Consider the following 20,060-nt stretch of genomic DNA (forward strand, 5'->3'; position numbering starts at 1 on the left):
TATAAATAGAAGTATTTACTAGGTTTATTCAAATCTACCTATATACAAAAGTTTTGCATTAAAGACAACGTATTGTCAAATAAACAAAGGTGCAATACAAGCTTCATAATGCCATTTAATAGAGGTAGAACAATAGTGATTGACAGTGTAAATAAATAGTGTTGAGTGAGGTATTATTGTGATTGTTTTAAATTTAAAACATTTGAAATACTATTTTTGAAAGCATAGTTATTATAACAATTCAAACTACGCTAACTTAAATATTCTTAAATTTAGTTGTATAAAAATTGTGTAGTCTAGCCTATTTTATCAACCAAAGGAATCTCAATAAAAAAATCACCCTTAATAACATGTCTCAACATTTTCAAATCCCCTTGAATTTATTTTACCGCTGATCGCATGTTATTGCAAACCTCGATAATAAGTACCCATAAGTCTTGTTATCCAGGTTCTTCTGTATTAAAAAAATATCCAGTTCCATTGTTGTAAACACAATATTATCAATGAATAGAAAAACCCTTTAAGAAGCAAAATGCTTATGGAGAATAGTCAGACTGGAATTTTGCAATTTTGGATTTTTTTTTTGGAAATGAGTTTTGCGCGGCGGCCGCTCTATCTATCTCGTCTCACTCAGTCAGCTGACTTGGCCGCGCGCTCACAGTAGTCTACTTAGCGGCTGACACGGGAACTTTCCGAAATTCAAACATTCCCAGACTGAATTTTGTACAAAGGCATTCTGCTTCTTAAAAAAAGATTTGTATTCATTGATATTATTATCACATTAAAAAAATATTAAAAACAAACAAAAGTTGGTTTGAATTGTGTAAAGCAAGTGTGGTGAGTTTATTTGGTGATGCTCTTTAGAGCAAAGATTTTTGAATAAAACACTATAAACTAAGGCACAATAAAGCTTGCATTGCTTGATAAAACATATTCACAAATATATAAAATTGAGTTGTACTTCACATTGGTGAAATGACTTAGATCCATAAATAAACATGTAAAAAAATAACAAAAATATACAGAACACAAATATTACAAAACATACATGATATGAGGTGTTTCCACAATAAATAAATAACACAATTAGCCAAGTTTTGCGTATGGCCCCAGCGTTTACATCCACATTTCCAACGTAAGCGAACCGAGTTGTAACATATCATTGTACACTACAATTGGACACCTAGTACAATAACACTCACACACTTATAGAATAATATAGTAAATCTACAGGATGTACACTACAAAATGCGACTAGAAAACGTAACTGTACAGTCTCATCCGACCCTACCGGTTTAGGCACTCGAAAACACGTCATTCCTGTGAACCGACTGGGAACTCGAATTGCTCGTAGCAACCAAGACAGTGAAGACGCTCGTGGAGCGTTGCGATACGATACAGATATGTAAAGATAGCTTGCGCGGGACAAACGACAAGTCGAGGGAGGAAGCGAGGCAAGCTAGGGTATAAGAGATGGATATCAACAAGAATATTATACTAAGTTAGAAGTAATAGTCTGAGATCTGTGTTTGATAAGGATTAACTGAAATAGCATACTAGTGGAAAGTAAAGGGGAATCAATCGATTTGACAATGGAAAAATTCAAAATTCTGGACAAACGAAGAGTTAACACAGAATGAATGTATCTATTGAATGTTCTTAAAACATATTTCTGTGTAGTTTGGTATTTACCTCCATTTGCTACAGTTTAAAAAGGTTGTTGGAGTTTTGTAAGAATTGTCAAGTACTAATTAAAATGTTTGATAATATATCTTGAACATTTTTCAGCCAAAGATTGAATTTAGTTAAGAGGATAAAATTTGAGATTTAGAGTAACATACTTTGAAATGTTCAATGCGTTCAGGTTAAAGACAAATTATAAAGTTACAATATTTCTATTTCAACTAAGTGATTTGTTGCATTACAAATAATTAAAAGCAACTAATCAACTGAATACTTGAAAATTTTGAAAAATTGTTGAATAAAAAGTATTATTAACATAAACCCTTAAAGGTGGTTTGATGAACCTTCCTCGTCACACGTAAAAAGACACTGCTACAGTTAGCAAATAACAAATAAATTCCAGAATTTATATTTATTTTTGAATTCTACTTTGGTAATGAAATTATGAATCCAATAACGACCATCACCAACACTCACTGAACAATGGTAGAAGTGATGGTTTGGCATGATTTGGGAATCACCGTAGCATGGTCTGGCGGGAAATAAAAATCCCTCCTTGAAGGATAAGGTTAACACATTAAAACATGTTGATTAAACTACCCTTAAATCGATAAATAAATTCACGATTTGACAGTCATAATGTGGTACCTTATTGTAAACATTTTTCTATTTGTTCAACTAATACATTTTTAAATTAATATCTTAAACAATTTTTTCAAAATATATAAGATAGTTATATAAATTTTGCACCACCTTAATTTTAAATAATTTATCTTATAATGGGTATTTTTCTACAAAATATTCATTTAACTTCATACATAACAGCAATTAACCAGATGTATGCCTCTTGCAAAGTTAGCTATAAACAAATTTAGAAAATCTTCATCACCATTAGTATTTTAAGGGGCCAAGGAAAATTAAAGGAATGATAATTTACATAAAAATGCCTCGCAGCAGCCAACCTGCAGACTAAGCGAATTTCAATTCACCTGATTGGATTTTAACTCAAATATTTTAATAAAAAGTTATATTTAAATTTTAGTTTCCCATAACCTGATCTCGCTGGTTTACAAACTCGTTCAAGTTTATCCAGCTCTACACATCCATGCCAAACTTCATCAAAATTGGACTGAAATTACTCGAGTTATCGAGCTCATGGACAGACGTATGTAGTGTTTTTGTGTATATAAATTGCTCAAATATCAAAACATATATCATCAAAATTTGAACAAATAATATTTTGGCCTCTGGGAACATAAAAATGAAAAAGTAAATCGGTCCTGGATCTAGGTCTTTCTGTGCCACGCCTACGGCTAGAGTTTCTTCCCTCTAGTGAAATTTTCTAATAATTTTTTCATAAGAAAATGAATATAGTTTAGAAAGTAAATCGTACAATTCATTGAAAAAAAGGTCATATGACAAAATATTGTAAAGTATGTTGAAAAAACTTAATCATTATTAAATATTTGAAATTTTGACTAATTTTTAGATATTAAAACTAAATAGGATTGTATACCATTTTACACAATTCAAGTGAGGATACTTTCTTAATCATTACCGTGTTGGACTGAAAAAAATACACAAAGCACAAAACTTTTCCAAAACACTGAAAGTTGCTTAAATTATAAAGCTATCATTAAAAACCAACAAGTAGTATTACAAATTAAATAGTTCACAATATTTGAGTTGAAAAAACTTTTGAGTACATGCAAAAACAATGCTGGAAAATTATTTTCAAGATATAATTTATCCTAGTTAACGACACTTGTGTGATATTAATAATCTATTTTATACACATTTTCTACATTATGTTATTTTTGGTATAAAACTGGTATCTTAGAAATATTCAAATAAAGCGATATAAAACAATATAAGGGTTATAATCCTTCAAAATTTTACTACATAGGCTATAATTTGCCGCTCAGTAGCAAAGATACGTCATTAAAAAATTAATGAATACTACATAATTTAACTAAAAGATCATACAACAAAACATAATGAAATACTTTGGGCGAAGTTACAAATCGGAGATACAAAAAAATAAACCTAATTCACCCATCTTGTCTCGCACGATCAAATTGAAATAGTTTAAACATTTCAAGAAAGTTTTTTTGTTCTATATTATTTTATTGTTTAAGTCTATTGGAACAACTACCTAGTTTTAATGTGTACCTATTAACTATTTACTGGCGATGGTTCCTCTTTATACAAATCTCTTTAAGCGTGCATACTTTTAACATACCTACCGAATAAATAAATAAATACATATTAAAAATAGACTACTGTATTCAATACAGGTTAAATAAACTAGATGGATCACTTGTGCTGCTTTCTCGTGTTTGTGCACTTAAATGTAAACCGGAGTCTCTTGGCCGGTCAACAGTCTGAACATGGAGGTGGGCATCGTCTTCATCAGGATCTGCGACAACAAACGATATCAGCAATCCGACACATACTTTCTACCATTAACTCGACAAAACCCCTTTTCATGAACAAGCTGGAGTAACTATGTATTTCATGGGTAAAATCCCAAAAGATGCAATAACTTTTGAAGTGTAGTTTTTACAGAATTGGGGGTTGTACCATTTTATGTAGAGTTACAAGGACCATTGTATACTAAATGTTAATAAAAATCAGTCAATCCGTTTTTCGGAAAATTCGATTTTTTGTTATTTTATGGTTTTTTTTAGGGAAAATTATATAAGTTACAATAACTTTTTGATCAAAAATTTTACAGCAATGGGAATTGTACCATATTGGTTAAGAATATTAAATATATAACATACTCAATTTGAATCAAAATCATTGGTCAAAATCATCAAAATCATTTGGTTTTTACTGTTTATTTATGGGGTTTTTATAATAAAAAAACCAATAAAAATCAAAATTTCAAACAACGAATAAAACTCCTAGAGATGCCATGGACTAATACGCATTACGCACATATCAAATTTCATCAAAATCGGACCACAGGTGTGGTCTGTACCTCTGTACACATCCACACACAGAGACTTTATTTCTTTTGAAAACCACTTTTTTTGGGTTCAGGAGGACCCAAAAGGGATATATCTACTCCAAACTAAAACTCAGAAGTTTTTACTACTAACAATTCATTCTCCATATACTATGTAGGAGGAGAAAGTAATAAATCGCTAAATACCCACAATTGATTTTAGAGGATTAGGTTGATTGGACTTATGATTCAGTCAAACAACCCTGAAAAGTTCCTACTACATAATAAGGTCCAAAAACATCATGTTGTGTAGTCAAAGTTGAGGTCCTCACTAAGATTTGGATACACGCAAAAATAAACATATGCATACAAAGACGAGATTGAATGACAAATTGAATACGTTGGTGTGTTACTGCCTATTAGTTAGCATCTCGGACTTCAGTGAGACAGGGGCGGGCTCAATTCCACAAATCATATAGGTTAGGACCGCTTGCCCTAAAGGCATTTGTGTTGCTGTAGACACAGACCTATACAATGAAAAATAGTTAAATGTACAATAACAGTAATTACCTCCCCCACAGATGTTGCTAACAGGTTGACGATCTTTTCGTGCGGAACTGCGACGACACTTTGGTTGTTGATTTCAATGATTCTATGTCCAACTCTGACTCCTCCTCTTTCTGCGATTCCGCCTCTCAATAAACTGCAGATCTGGAAATATCACAAACGCTCGTAGCATATCTTCTACCCATACGAGTTACAAGTACCTTTTTTGTTTTACGATTGATGGGACTTCCATAACAGATGTTCATAGTTCTCCATATTACAGTAATGTATTACAACATTGATGTATACATGAATGGACTACCCTGGTATTTTTGACAACATAAATACTCGTTCACTTAAAGTGTGTTATGTTCAAATATTTAGAAACTTACAACTCCATTCTGAACACTAAAGCCCAGCTGATATTTAGTATCTGGCCTTTTAATCTTCACTTCCACCACCGGCGCACACGGAACCACTGTCAGCTTCACTACGGTTTGAGTTTTGGAATTCTGTAATAAAATAAAAATAAATAACATGCAACCATTATCACATGTGCAAGGTTCAGTTTAAAAAGTACAGTAGTAACTAATTAGACACTCTGTAACTTAATTAATATTACCAATCATATGATATGAGGAAAAAATTAGGTAATTTTAATGCTGTAAGTAGCCAAATGTTACAGGAAAACCTTGATACTCTGAATAACTGTTTGCTCAAGCTGATTTGATTTTAAAAAATTGTTTTCGACAAAGTTTGCAACTTACCAGAAGTTATTTCAACATTTTAAAGACTTAAAACATTTTCTATTCTTATCTATTAGATGAAGGAAAACCCTGTCAGGGGATTCACTCTACATAAAACCTTGTGGCAAACTATTATTGTTTTTTAATAAATAAATAAAATTAATCCACATAACATAGAATCTAATGTTTCCAGTCTTGGCCACGGCAAGTTACACCTTTGTGATGTGTTTGCTGTAATAATTTTAAATTTAAATTTTAATAAGAGTAAACCGGCTTTGCAAATATTTGGGACAGCACCTCTAAGAAGTGGTTCCTTTTAAATCTAACAACAGAGTTTGAAAATAACCATCAAAGCAATCTACAAGATCATATTGAGTCTTGTTTGATGAGATATGACAGTAAAAATTATCACATAATGTTTCTTTCAAAGAATCTTCAGCAACTTACCTTAATATAGTTCTGACACGTTGACAGAGGCAACCCGACTAGACTGACACCGTTGATTGCGATGATTTGGTCTCCAATGTTGAGTTGTCCGCACCGTGCCGCTGCGCCGGCCGGCGCTAGGTTGGCAATGACGACGGTTGGCAGCATCGAGCCCCAGCCTGACTCTACGATCACCACTCCCAAGATCTCTCCTTTTGCTTTCGGTACCACGACCTAGACACGTTTTAACTTGCTCACAGTTTTGAAAAAAAGCAATTTTCCTACAAATACTTTGAGTTAATTTGCAAATCTTAGCAATAATGATTGAGCAGATCTATAATCAATAGTGTGCCAATTACCTTAGAATAAACTGTTTGCGGTAAAGAGTGTGGTACTACATCCTTTTTAACAATTTATTAATATTCCAGAAACTACTAAATGATCTCTAAATTATGAGATTGTATAAACACAACACACTTTACAATTTATTTTTGTTTAGACTAAATTCATAATTATCAATATCATAATAGCTTATGTCTTATCCCAAAGTTGTTTCTTATTTAGGTTACAAAAGTCCACAACTTTTCTATGAAATTTATCTGAATGTTTTTATTGGAGACACTGCTGGTAAACTACTGCTTGATACTGTATCAACTCCGCTATCGAAAGACAAAGCTTTCTTTAACTGCACTAACGATTGACTTAAAAATCTTATATTGACTTTTAAAGACTAAAATAAAATGATTTTTAAAAGAATTCTAATCTTTACTTACCTCTTTCTGCATTTCTTTTTTTGCAAACATTTGTAGTTCATCCCCAAATATTTCTTGTGAGTTGAGAACTTCTTGGTAATCCATTTCTTTGACAAAACTATGGTCTTCAATCCCATTTGCTTTTAAAAACTCCATATACGCGACTTGGAAAGCTTGCCCTATCGATTGTGCGATGAACTGCGCCTAAAACAGAAACAAAATATTACTTTAAACACTTAAAAATTTCAAAGCTAATATATTAATTTATATCCCTTGAAATTGTGAAATCAAAGGTTAATTTGATAAAATCCTTTACTCTAATACTATTTAATTATATTTTATATTTTTCAATATTTAAAAGTGCTTACAGGAAACTGATGAAACCCCCATAGCAACATATAAAACTCTTCCCTATGGGGAAATTCACTAAAACTTCTCAAAGTAAGTTTTCAGGTAATTGAAAAATTGTTAAAGAACCATGAGAGGTCTAACTTGACTGAAAAGCAATTATATTCACAGGCATGAAAATGATAAGTTATCATTTTAAACGTTTCCAGTTTTGTTACCTGTCACTAGCTCATATTTTTGCCAATGACACATCTGTAAAATATTGGTGGGGAATTGTTCTACAGAGCTCTGTGGTGTTTTATCTAAAAAAAATTCCCGAGAGAATCAGACGATGTTTCAACTTTTGCGTATTAACATTTTTTAAGAGGCTAACAGCTAGGTCCAAGAGCACAAAAATATTTTGCCACTGTTACCACACATCAAACTATTGTTACGGATAAAACATGATTTAACAGAAAATTATACAGAAGATTTTTTTTGGAGGGGACAGATGATTGTTTTGTTGGCAAAATTCAGGAATAGATTATCAATTTGGTTAGAAAACTATTGTATTTTAAGGAATCAAAGTTAATTATGTAAGCATTAATAACAGAAAGTAAGTGTTTTTATTCCTATTTTCTTACATATGCTTTAAACATATCATTAAGTTTTAGTATAAAAATAAGTACTGTAAATTGAGAAAAAATCCCAATATCTAAAAATATCACATCAATAGATATAATACTATCCAAAACGTAAATTCTGTAAACTAATAATGTAAGATTCAATACAAAAGCCTATGTTTTTAAGCATTGTTGGTAAACCTGCCATTACAAAAAAAACCGCTGTTAATTAAGTATTGGATGGATGTTTTACAATTAGAACTATAATTAAAATTGAGTAGGTAGTGGATAAATATATTTAAAACAATTAAAATCAACATATTTGCCCATTCTGTCCACATAAAATACTACACTAACAATTCCCTGGAGCCATTTAATCAAAATTGATTATGTTAATTGAATCTATCTAGTTATTAAGCAACTGTATCCCTAACATTGTCAACTGATGTGCATTACCTCTTCGCTTTCAAAGACATGACAGATCATCTTCGGTGTCCGGTTGATCTTCGGCGGATCTTCGACCTCGTGGGGTACGAACCTTCGCCGAGCCATCAACACCACCAAGTCTCCGATGTCCGCGATGTACGAGATTGTACGGAGAGCGTGGTCCATCATTATCTCCTGTGAAAAATTACAACTTGATGACATAATTTGCCACTATAGGCCTGGATTTAGTTGTGTTGTACTGTACACAAGTCAAAAATTTCGCATAAAAAATTCTTTTGGTAAAAATCGACTATAGATACAGCAAACATTGCATTCCCATGTTAATGTAGTACCAAATATTAGAATGAAAACTAATGTAGGTAAATTGCCAATTTCTGTCATACACGCCGTTTTTTTAACTAAACCAAACTGAAAGGACAAATTGTAAGCAGCATCTTTTCACATCAACTATGGCAGGAACAAAAACTTAAGTAAGAAAATAGTATTTTTAAAATAGCAGCTCATTAAACTGTGATTATAAAATAAAAAAATATTTACTGCTGGCCCACATAGATAGGATGTCTAATTCGGAATTTAAAAATCAATGCTTTTAAGTATTATTGAACCTTTTATTATTTATGGAAATATACAATAATTTGGTTTGGACCGCTTTTTCTAAGCGTTAATGCAAGCCTACGTCCTCTTGTTATTAATCATGTAAAAATGCCACAAGCGTAGATTCCGAGAAAAAAATTTTAAAATCTTTAGACACAAGTTTTTGGAATAACTTTACCTTGAGATCTGTATTGAGAACCATGATTTTCTCGGTGGAGATGAATAGGTCGACTTCAGTACTGGGTTGAGTTTCGCCTTCGGGTGCCTGGAATAAGTATTGTGATAACGTATATTCGCTTAGTAACATTAGTATAGTATATAACATTTTGTTTATTCATTACATATTTAAAATATTAAGACAATAATTTTGATTGCCAGGATGAAAGATTTTAAGTTTTCAATTTACTCAGCAAACACTACCTCACAAAAAAATTAGGAACAAAATAATGATGGTTTACTAACATATTTCAATTGTTGTATGTCTCAAATGTAAGCAAGGGAAATCGTTGCATTAGAATTCTAGGTGTGCAGTTACTTCAAATTCAAAATTGTGATAGTCAGCGGTTGACAATTTTATTCATTATTTTGTCTCTTAGGGGCAGGTATAAATCATCTCTTGAATTATTTACAAAAATATCGTTGTTTTATGTAAAGCTTATATAATCATTACGGGTGAATAATGGGCATCAAACATTTTCAAATGAAAGGTATTACTTTTCAAAAAATAATAACCATAAGAGGAATAATTATCCAAATAAACTTACCAAAGCCTACAGGACCAAAGCAGCACAAAAATGAGGAAACAATATGTCATTAAATGATCCAAATAACTACGTTACTTAAAGGTAGACATTACATACAAAGCACAAACTTATTGGGGGCAATAACTTCCTATAAGGTGTAAGATAGAACAGCATTGGAAAAGTTGATACAAACATGTCAGGTAAGGGTAATCTAATTTACAGTCAGCATAAAATTATTTAAAAATATGTCACAAAATAATTTCAACATAATTGTGCTAAACATTTAAAAAATATCAACCCAAGTATAGATGCCAGCTTTATCAGTTCTAGCTATAACACAATGCATGACATATTTCCAATCTTGTGAAATGATTTTAAATAATTTATTTAATTAGTTTTCCTGGTAAAGATCGAGACAAGATTTGTATTTGTTACAAAATTTGAAAATGTAATAACTTTTTTAATATTTATTTAAAAATCAATGGATTTGAACGACCATGGTTATTCTGAGTCTCATCTGAAAAATAAATTTAAATTCAACTTTTCTCAGGCAATTAGTCATTACAACTTTTACTAAACAATGATACTGTTATCACAAAAATCACAAAAGGTCTCTTAAAACGGCCTAAAGATAAAAACACCCCCCCCCCCTTACTTAGTATCATTAAATCTTAGTAGATGACTGAAATTTAGTTTGCAAAACAATTACTTCCCAAAACTTCATACCAATATTCTCATTCACGATTTTAAATTTAACACCGGCAATGACTTAGGGCCAATTCATACAACAATACAAAACGGCTATCACATTCGTGATTCTAGCCATACACAAACTATAACCACTAAAATAGAAATAAAACTAGGAACTAATAAATTTCCTCAAAATTCTTTCAGTGCAGTGTTAACTATAGTGCCCCGCATATCAAACCGCACCTTTATTTTCATCACAGCTTCTTCGACCATGGTTTTCTTCAGTCGTCGCTTACACGTAGACCTCTCCTCTTCGTCTACAGCGACTGAACCGAGAAAGCGAAGGCGGAAAAGCGAGCCAGGGCCGAGTCGAGCGTTAGAGCTCAAATCTGCCTCGAGATCCGACAATTCGGTGGAGTCGGAATCGGACGGATTCAAAGCCGCAAGTTCACACCCTGCGTGGTGTGTCCCCACCTGTACATAACTGTCTTCCAACCACCATACCAACACAACCTAACCTAACCTAACCCGAATCTCAACTGTAGTGATGAAACATTACTGAAACTGTGTGGATGTATTTGTGTGATTTTCTACGCAATTGGCATTATTTGAAATAAAAACCTTATTAGATCAGACAAAGTTTACATGAGTTTCTTACAGCTGATCTTTACTTTTTTGTTAGGAAACCACTTGAATCATTGAAGGTTCATAAACGTATCGTAGTCTTGTATCTAATGAATAATTTCTTAGTCAGTATTGTTAATTGGCAACCCAATGACAACTGATATGTTGAAAACAGTTTTAAAATGTATACATTTTAAATTTTTATTGAATTAATCTTTATCTATAAAGCTTTGATCAAATTATCTTTCTTTCTGGCAATATAATTTAAAACTCCAAAGAGTCTAGCTGATAAAAAGGTACAGCTTTTTAAAATTTCATGGATTAAAAAGGTTATAATGTAGACCCTTCCTATTGCAAATTTTATTAAAAAAAACCTGTTAAAAATGAATATTAGTAATAATAATTAATTGTTATTTTATTTAAAAGCAACTAGTAAATGGAAATTTATGATTATGTTTATATTTTTATTTATTCTACCAGTTAATAAAAAAAAAATATATATTATTTCTGTATTGTTGGTTAAATATTAAGCCCATAAAGTAGGTTTACTTTGCAATATTATCAAAAAATAACCTACTCTTTTCATATTTTTGAGTGTGATGTAATACATAAAGCTTGAAGTATTTTAATATTCTTAACCAATAGAGATAGCTTAATGGGTTAAATTTAAGCAATGTTTACTTTTTAGACAAAATATTGTAATGAATTTCAAGAATGAGTATGTTTATTGTTAATATAAGTTTTTTCATGACAAAATGAACTGTTTTTGTTGCAAGAATGAACAAATTATTCAATTTTGTATCATACAAAAAATAGTTTAAAAAGTGTTTAAAGATTAATAAGTTTTATTTGAAAATTTATTTTTACAAGCTAACGAAATAGCCCCAACTTTTTTTCTGACTAGATTTATTATTTTTGTGGATCAAATTCATCAATAATAGTTGTTTATAACTTTTTACACATTATGAATTACTGAAGGAATTTTAAGTTTTACTTAACACTTACTTTAGTGACTAGATTAATTATTTTTTGGGATAAAATTCTTCAATAATAGTTGTTTATAACTTTTTACACATTATGAATTCCTGAAGGAATTTTAAGTTTTACTTGACACTTATTTTAAGTCACCAGGGAGTTTATAAAAAAAACAGAAAAAATACAAAGTATCAACAGACAGAGACAGAAACAGACAGTGATGTGTGCAGTGCGTCAAATAATGTGCGTCACATAACAAAACACTCAGTGCGGGTCTGTGAGGATGTAACAAAACATATCTAGACATTTCAGGGAGCAAAGAAACGGGGGACACTTCATAAAGCAAACTGAAACTAAACTCCTATCGATAGACGTACGTTACGCTTGTTTTCCATTGGTAACCAAGCGATAACACTGACATTTTTGTGTATTTACAACGTTGAAAGCTCATTGGTGGTATAGGTGGTTGGAATCAGTTGACGTTGACGGTGCTTTGTGAGACAACATCCATATATACAGGTGGATCTCACAGCTTATCCGGAGTATTCCTATCCAACCATTTCACATAATTTTCTCGGTGCAAACAAAGAATGTGCCGGTGAGCAAGTACAAGTTTACAAAATGTTTGAGACGTGTGACGCGTTTATACAAGGTGGAGAGTCTCAGCTATAAACACTTTCCTAATGAGAAAAAGAGACAAACATTTTTCATAAAATGACGACTAGCTTGTCGCTTGTTAAATCAGCTATTTTTCAGTCCATGGTAATTTATACAATATAAACTAGTGAAAAATATTGTTCAATCTCAACAAAACGCGTTCACGCTTAACCTTCATGTTTCAACTCGAACGTTTTAATCTTATATTATCAATAAACAATTGAAGTAGTTTAAAACAAGTTCTAGCTGAACAGACAGTGAAGATAAGCGAAAAGTTAAATTCGAGGTGCTACTTACAACGAATCCACTTATCCTGTCTACTTAAAGACAAAAAACTAAGAAGTAAGTATACCAAAAATGCAAGAGTGTTTGTCCTTGACTACTGTAAGTGAATTGAACCTTGGTCATTACAGATGAGGTAAGTTAAGAAAATCCAACAGGAAGTGGTTCAACCGGTGTGAATACTGACACTGACTGCGCAGATAACATTGTGCGTTTCACCCGTGCGTGACCAAACAGCAACGTCTGGCCCCAGCCTAACCTAGATCTGATCACCTAACCAACTCTAAAACAACCCAAATTAATAACATACTTTTAATCAGATCTGTTCCAAATAGGATAAAATCTCATTTTAGATCATTAATTGTAGAAGAAAACAATGTAAGACCACACATGACTCAACCGAATCAGAGCAGAGTATGCAATGCTGTATAACAACAAATAACTTGAATGGTTTGTAAATTGATTCATTGTGCTACAGCAAAAACATAAGTACTTGAGTTAACGTTTTGTTGCAATCCGTCACAAATATATATTTTTCATTTTTGAATTCCAAGAAGCACCATACAAAGTTATGGTCGTCTATTGAAAAAGTCATTTTTCATCATACTGTCCAGAAAGCAGCCGTTTTTAGTTCTCTAAATCGGCAGCAAAATCATCGTTTTCGGGTAACTTCAAATAGGAAAGAGAAAAAACATATAGTAAATTTTTCGGTTCGCTAACCTCAACATTTTATCACTGCATTATGAAAACGTTATCACACGATATTTAATGTTGTTTAACATTGATGACGACTTTGCATAACCTCAATTTATGTAGTCTAATTTTGTAACGGTTAGAAGGTTATTTCCACAGTATGATGAAAATAGTTGTCCATCACATGGAGCGAAAGTGTCTTATTGGTACTTAATCGTAATTCCAAGCTTGAAAACATGATTGCATACCAAAAACAGCCACTTTCTCTCCCAGTGATGAAAACTACTTTTGTGTGTCAATCTTCAAGCTTGCTAAAAAATGTTCAAGCTTGCTAATAAAAATAAGAACAAATAAGGAAATAAACTTTTTGATAAATTAAAAAGACCGACCATGGTATATTTTGATGTCAAAGTAGATTTAAACCATGAAGACCTAATTAATAGTGAGCACAATTCCTTGTGAGATTTAATTGTTGACACTCCTAAAGCATATTGGGCATCCAAATCAAAGAATAAATTAAGCTAAAATGACTTTTTACCAAACCAAATCACCTTAAAACACTGTAAAATATACAGCAATGATCGCAAATACAGGATGAGTTTTAATTGTCCCCCCCCCCAACTTTTTTCTACATTTTTTCAAATATCAATCACAGACCACTTCCAAACATTGTTGGGTAGGATGTACCTACTTTATTTTGACAAGGTGGTCATTTCCCGTCGCCATCTTGGATTCGCCATATTGGATGCAAAATATTTTTTTCAAATGTAAAGGTGGGGCTGTGACCCATTATTTCGAACTAGATTTTTACCCTGATTAAAATGTCACAAACCGTTTTTAAAAATCTCGATCCATTCCAAAGTTATGAGGGGTTTTTATAACTTTATTTTTAGCCCAGTTTAACATTGTGCATTTACAAACTAAGAAAATAATCTCAAAATAGTGCTATATAAAGATAAGTATACGCCACCAGTGATTGTTGACCTATTTTCACTTGGTTATGACGGATGTAATTTTTTCAGCCGCCATCTTGGATCCGCCATTTTGAAATGTGATAAATTATTTTAAATATGAAGGGGGTGTTGTGACCCATAATTTCGAATTACTTTTTTAAGCTGAACTCAATTCCACAATCTGTTTTTCATTTTCATATTTTGATTTTGAAATATTGACATTTTTTACAAAAAAAATAGCATTATTTCATAAAGAAAACTTGATAACAAAAAACGGTTTGTGGCATTGTAATCAGGGTAAAAATCTAGTTCCAAATAATGGATCACAGCCCCACCTTTACATTTGAAAAAAATATTTTGCATCCAATATGGCGAATCCAAGATGGCGGCCGGAAATGACCACCTAGTCAAAATGAAGTACTTCCTACCCAACAATGTTTGGAAGTGGTCTGGGATTGATATTTGAAAAAATGTAGAAAAAAGTTGGGGGGGGGGGACAATTAAAACTCACCCTGTATAATACTCAGTTTATCTACCAAACGGCGCTCAATAAACTGCAATATAAACATTTAGTAGTCTTTGTTCGATTTATACAACTCGATTACAACAAAACATTCTTATATGATAATTTGTATCAATTATACTTGTAAATGAGTTGGTTGTAAATCTTAAAAAAAGAAAAGATAAACAAAATTGTCCAAAAGACAATTTAGAGATTACCTAAATCTAGACAAACAAATTAACAAAACTACAAAATATGGAACAAGACAAAGACTCACACCATGATATATTTTATATATAAATAAAAGTAAACATCACTGATAAATAATAGTTTTAGGGTTACATGCAGGAAATAAATAATTGCAAGAATAGAATTGATAAGAATACTGTTCGGAAAGAAATCTAATTGTGTTGTGCATAAAAGGAGAAAATTATACAGTATAACACAAAAAGGTATTTCTACAGTGCAAGAAACTTTAGGGGAATTGAAAAAACAACTAAAATGGATCAGCACTTTCTATTGAAAAACCCTGGTATCTAAAAGTGAACGACATTAAATTGTGCCTTAAAGTTAATAATTTAAATGTGACTGTGTAATATTTGTGTTTGAATTTTGATACACTATGTTACTATAATCATACAAGTTATTTATTTAAGGTTTAAGTTGCTTTTATGTTTTGCACATAAGTGATCTAATTTGTTTGGTTGATGGTGGTTGGAAATTTTACAGACGATTAATATTTTTTAGCAGCACAAACTAACTTAGATTAGGAAAATAAATTCAAATTAAAACAATACTATTTTCATTGGTGCAAGAACAGTACTGGTGCTCTGGTAAGTTTTTGGCTAGTTTGATAAGCAAGTTTTTTTATTCACAAGTTTTTAAAATCTCAAAATTCAACAAAACTTTGTACAGTAGTAACTCTAATAACAGTAAATACAGGATGTAATATTAAAATAAAATTACTTGAGACACAATTTAAACAGTGTCAAAAAATATACACAATCAATAAATTTACCAGCAATGAATATTTTATAAAAAGTGATTACTCTCTTTACCTTACTTAAATACTCTTTTTTTCTTTTCAACATTATAGTTTAAGTTGTTTTAGCATATTTTCAATATTTTAAAAGAGTCTAATCGAAGACATCATTTTACAAGTGCATCCTTGCTTCTCCTGTTGTATTGGCAAACATGTTGTTTTTTAACAAATTATTTATAGTTTTTTGCGTAGTGATTAACATTAAATTAATTATTAATTTTTATAGACAGAGTATGCTTTACCTAAAGCAATGTTCTAACTTGTTTTAATGAATTATCTCAAATATTTTTTGTTGTCACTCCATCGAGAGAAAAACCAAAAGAAATACTTAGACACGTATGTTAAATATTTAATCAACTTACAGTGTCTAAAATTGAGGTAAGTTTAATCATAACAGTTATGTTTATTATTTGGAATTACTTTATGATGTAACAGTAAGTTCATCAATTTGATGATACTTGTTACAATTTAACTTTCTAGCACATTTATATACTTTAGTGTAATCATAATTTTAACTATTTAACAAATTTGCAAAGTATACCATTAAAATGGATGTGTTTATAACCAATACATTTTATAGCTTTTATAATGAGTTACTGTAGTTCATATGATAACAAATGAAATAAATATAAAAATACCCCCGCCGCAGCAAACCTGCCGACTAAGCGAATTTCTATTTGCCTGAATTGATTTTCAATTAAATATATTTTTATATCATTAGGTTTAACGAGTACCTAGGTTTGCTGCTACAAGGAAACTAATAAAGTGTGTTTTTTAGTAAAATATTGATAGCTTAGTACAAAATAAATAAATTTGCCAAGTTTGATCAAATTATATCCATAAACAAGCAAACTACAACATTTGACAATATTCTCCATAAGAATAACATGGGAATTTTAAATTTACAATTTTTTAAATTTTCTCCGTTACTTATAACCGAACAAAAATACTTTTATATACTAAATTATTTGTTTTTTTAAGCTCTTTAAAAAGGTCTAAAGAGAAATTGGGACATTTTGTGTTTTGAGGGTCAAAAGTGAGAAAACCCAATTTTTACCCCATAAAACCCCCCCGTAAAGCCCCGTTCCCATGGTCCGATCATGCAAACACCTTTAAACCAAATTTCATCAAAATCGGACAAAAATTACTCAAGTTATCGCGTTCACGGACGAATATATATATATATATATATATATAAATCTATATATATACATATATACAAATTTGAACGAATGGTGTTTTTGGCCTCTGGGGACATCAAAATGAAAAAGTAAATCGGTCCCGGGTCTAGGTCTTACCGTGCCACCTACGGTAATAGCTACTTCCCTATAGGGAAATTCGCTAATAAAAATAAATACAAACTAAAGAGTTTTTTCAACCCTCTAAAAAACATTTTTACAGATATTTGTAAGGATATCTTGAAAAGTATCAAAATATTTACAAAAGAGTCAAGGCTTCGCCAGAAGTAGTGTTTGCAATTATAGGTAAGAATTAGGAACATTATCTAGTTAGTAGTTACACAACTATATGATTTTAAAATATATAGTCTAATAATAATAATGACTGCCCTTGTTAATTTAAGATAAATATGAATCAATTCTGGATTAATCAAGTTTAGCTTAACACAATCTCTGGTAAAATTGATTTATTACCTATGCATACTCGTTGCCTGGGGTTTTCAACTAGTAACCAATGCAACAATTAACGAGGTGTTTATACACCAGGTTCAGTGAAGTTGGTATTTTAGTACTTAATAAATCAAAATGCTCACATTGAATCACAACTGTTGTAACAGAACGACACAGTTAGATATAAATAGTGATGTGGAATAAAATAAAAATCTCCCAAATAGATAAAAAAATAAAACAATTACATTCTACCAATGTTATTAGGGACAAAGAGCTACCAAATTTTGAATTATTGTCAACTGTCAACAAATAAACAATAATAAAAGAAAAAAAAATCAACATCTGTTTAGAGTAACAAGTTTGCATACAAAAAAATAAGAAAAATGACACTTTTCCAAAATATTACCAAAATATTAAATATTAGTTAATATCACAAGTACTAGAAAAATACCGGTATGGGTCATAAACATAAACAAATTAAATTTTTGGCCCGAAAATAAACATTATTTAACATTGCTTAAATGGAACTGCCAAAACATATGTTCAATGCTGTTAGTATAGGATTCGGGCCAACAACGTCATTTGTTTATGTTTATGATGCATAAATAAACATGCTCAACTAATCGACTATTTTGAACCACTAAATTTAAACTACTAATAACATAACTAAACTACTTATTTGTCTCTAAATGTTCTAAAAAGAGTGTTTTAAATAGTAACTCCAATTATAAATGTATTCCCTTTAAAAAATCATAAAATATAAGGTTGTGAAAATAAATGATGCTGTACATTTTACACAAAATAAATCAACGTACTTAAACTCCAGCTTTTCAAACGCTTTTCATGAGCGTCCAAATAAATTCTGCAAAGTGGAAGTTAGAATAAGCTTTTCCTTTAAACATCGAAAAATAGGTATGTCTAACTCATATCATATCTGATTTAAAACTAATTAAAGCAATATTTTAAAATCTAATTTTACATTAGTTCATTTTTAGTAAACAAGTTTTGTAAGGATATAATAATGGCAAATTTATCTGTGTCAATAGAAGGAATGACATAATTACATGCACCTATCTGTTCCTAATGAGACACATAATCATAGGAAGATTGCAAAACCAAATGCCTTTTGTAGACACTAAAATCCAAAATATTTTCTTTTAAAAACTGTATTAGTATTTGGATTGCGGAGGTCAAGCTACTTTATTGATGTACTTAAGAGAAACAAAATCATATTGGTTACAGATACAGAGTACTTCTATTTTCAGGCAGTTCTTTTTTACCAAAACTTTTAAAATAAATAATAAAAAACATAAAAAAAAACATGTTTGTGCCTAATTAAAATGTTAGTGTGTTTATAATAAAAATAGTAAAATGAAAAATAAAAATACGAGGTGTGTTAAAAATAGTAATGAAAATTTAATTTTTTTAACAAAATACTTATTTATTCATCAACATTAATGTTGCCGCCTTCAAAATAGTCTCCGTTAGAATTTATTCACTTATGGCAGTGCTTCTTCCAATTCCCGAAACACTTCTCAAACTCAATCTTTGAGATAGACTTAAGTCGAAAGTCCTTTCAGTTATGCGCTTTAAAAAGTCATTTACGGCTGTAAAACGACGACCCACTGGAGATGATAGTTTTATCATTCTTCAAGGTCATGTAACATAGCATAAAAAAGTTTAACAATCAGACTCTCTAAAGCCGGCAAAAATTAAAAACATTCTTGTTATTTTTTTAACACATTTTGAATAACCTCTGTGCAGACTTATGCTGTAAAAAGAAACTTATACATATCCAGATCTGCATTGGAGGGAATTTGGAAACCAACAATGTAATATAATCAGGGTATCTATAATAGCTCTTGCCATATAAACAGATTTTTGAGGAGGGGGGAGTTTGGAGACTACTGAGCAATTTTCATTTCCACTTTTAGTGTAACAAATAAGTAATTAAAAATATTTGGTGCAGAAAAAGGTTTTGACAACATTTACCAACATATTACTACACACTGTTATCAACTGACAAAAGATCATTAGCTTTGCAAATCACAGTTCACGTCTCAAGTTTAAGCCACCTAGCTCCCAACTAAAACCATAGAAATCGGTCTAAAAATATCATCTGTTTCAGACCTTTTATTACTTCCTTAAACTATTAAAACATTAAGAAACAGTTA

General features: G+C 31.0%; 1 protein-coding gene across 10 annotated transcripts in view; it reads right to left on the minus strand.

Annotated features, from left to right (window-relative positions):
- The window catches only part of LOC128996252 (protein lin-10-like), a 53,486-nt gene continuing 33,426 nt past the window's right edge, over positions 1-20,060 (minus strand). For 9 of the 10 annotated variants that reach the window (XM_054421438.1, XM_054421440.1, XM_054421436.1 and 6 more), the window contains 8 exons: positions 10,774-11,004; positions 9,276-9,362; positions 8,513-8,677; positions 7,128-7,310; positions 6,376-6,588; positions 5,575-5,694; positions 5,207-5,347; positions 1-4,102 (listed from right to left, as the gene is read on the minus strand). In XM_054421438.1, the coding sequence (XP_054277413.1) occupies positions 4,031-4,102; positions 5,207-5,347; positions 5,575-5,694; positions 6,376-6,588; positions 7,128-7,310; positions 8,513-8,677; positions 9,276-9,362; positions 10,774-11,004 (1,212 nt within the window). In that variant the 3' untranslated portion in view covers positions 1-4,030. The remainder of the gene's footprint in view (positions 4,103-5,206; positions 5,348-5,574; positions 5,695-6,375; positions 6,589-7,127; positions 7,311-8,512; positions 8,678-9,275; positions 9,363-10,773; positions 11,005-20,060) is intronic. The other variant, XM_054421441.1, reaches the window with a different exon arrangement.

Source organism: Macrosteles quadrilineatus, unplaced genomic scaffold (assembly GCF_028750875.1).
Source record: "Macrosteles quadrilineatus isolate MER2022 unplaced genomic scaffold, UCM_ALF_1.0 Scaffold_6__1_contigs__length_79288215, whole genome shotgun sequence".
Lineage (NCBI taxonomy): Eukaryota > Metazoa > Arthropoda > Insecta > Hemiptera > Cicadellidae > Macrosteles > Macrosteles quadrilineatus.